This window comes from Sphaeroforma arctica, assembly GCF_001186125.1.
Source record: "Sphaeroforma arctica JP610 unplaced genomic scaffold supercont1.6360, whole genome shotgun sequence".
NCBI classification, from domain to species: domain Eukaryota; class Ichthyosporea; order Ichthyophonida; genus Sphaeroforma; species Sphaeroforma arctica.
In genome coordinates, this window is record NW_014034198.1 from 667 (window position 1) to 1,674 (window position 1,008).

Below are 1,008 nucleotides of genomic sequence, written 5' to 3' on the forward strand. Positions count from 1 at the left end.
AAAGGGGTATATGGAGGGGTCAGTGGGGTGGTGTTGCAGCCACTCTCAGGAGCTGAATCAGGTATATGCATATATATATATATAAATATATATATATATATATGTGTCTGTGTCTGTGTCTGTGTCTGTGTCTGTGTGTGTATGTGTGTGTATGTGTGTGTGTGTGTGTGTGTGTGTGTGTGTATTTATATATATAGTATAGTATACTTTTGCTTTCTCGTCACCGCTGTACAATTCCTACTTATATTGAGTTGGTTTCCCTATTAAAGTCATGCTTGCTCGTTCCGCCAATACTACAAATACTTTAATTGAGATAGGCACTGCAATGCACCCATTCTCTCTCGTCACATACATACCTTCCCTACTACACCTGAGATACATCTATACTATACTCACACACTCTCGTACCTACCTTTCAACCACATGCCTACCTACCACAGGCGGAGTGCAAGGCCTATGCTACGGCTGTGGTGTGGGTGTTGTGGGTCTGTTTGCTAAGCCTCTGAGTGGTCTGGTAGATATGGGCTCTAACCTCGTGGCTGCCGTAGCGCTGACATTTGACCCAAATCTCTACGGAGGGCCCCAGGCCATGCGCGTGCGGGTGCCCAGGTTTACGCCGGTTGATCAGGTACGTTAACGTTATGCTTCGCTTATGGCTCTGTTTGCTATACCATAACTATGTTCGGGTACACACTCCCCATACAGTTGTATACACACTCGCCATACAGTTATATACACACTCTCAATACAATTGTATACACACTCCTCATACAATTGTATACACACTCCCCATACAATTGTATACACACTCCCCATACAATTGTACACACACTCCCCATACAATTGTATACACACTCCCCATACAATTGTACACACACTCCCCATACAATTGTATACACACTCCCCATACAATTGTATACACACTCCCCATACAGTGTATACACATTCCCCATACAATGTATACACACTCCCCATACAATTGTATACACACTCCCCATACAATTGTAC

The 1,008-nt window shown here is 43.7% G+C and overlaps 1 protein-coding gene across 1 annotated transcript; it reads left to right on the top strand.

Moving 5' to 3' along the window:
* Positions 1 to 440: 440 nt before the first annotated feature.
* Positions 441 to 628, top strand: SARC_15576 (hypothetical protein; the record flags this gene model as incomplete). The annotated part of the gene is made up of 1 exon (XM_014290305.1): positions 441 to 628. A coding segment is annotated over one exon (188 nt), but the record flags the coding sequence as incomplete, so codon positions are not given.
* Positions 629 to 1,008: the final 380 nt, after the last annotated feature.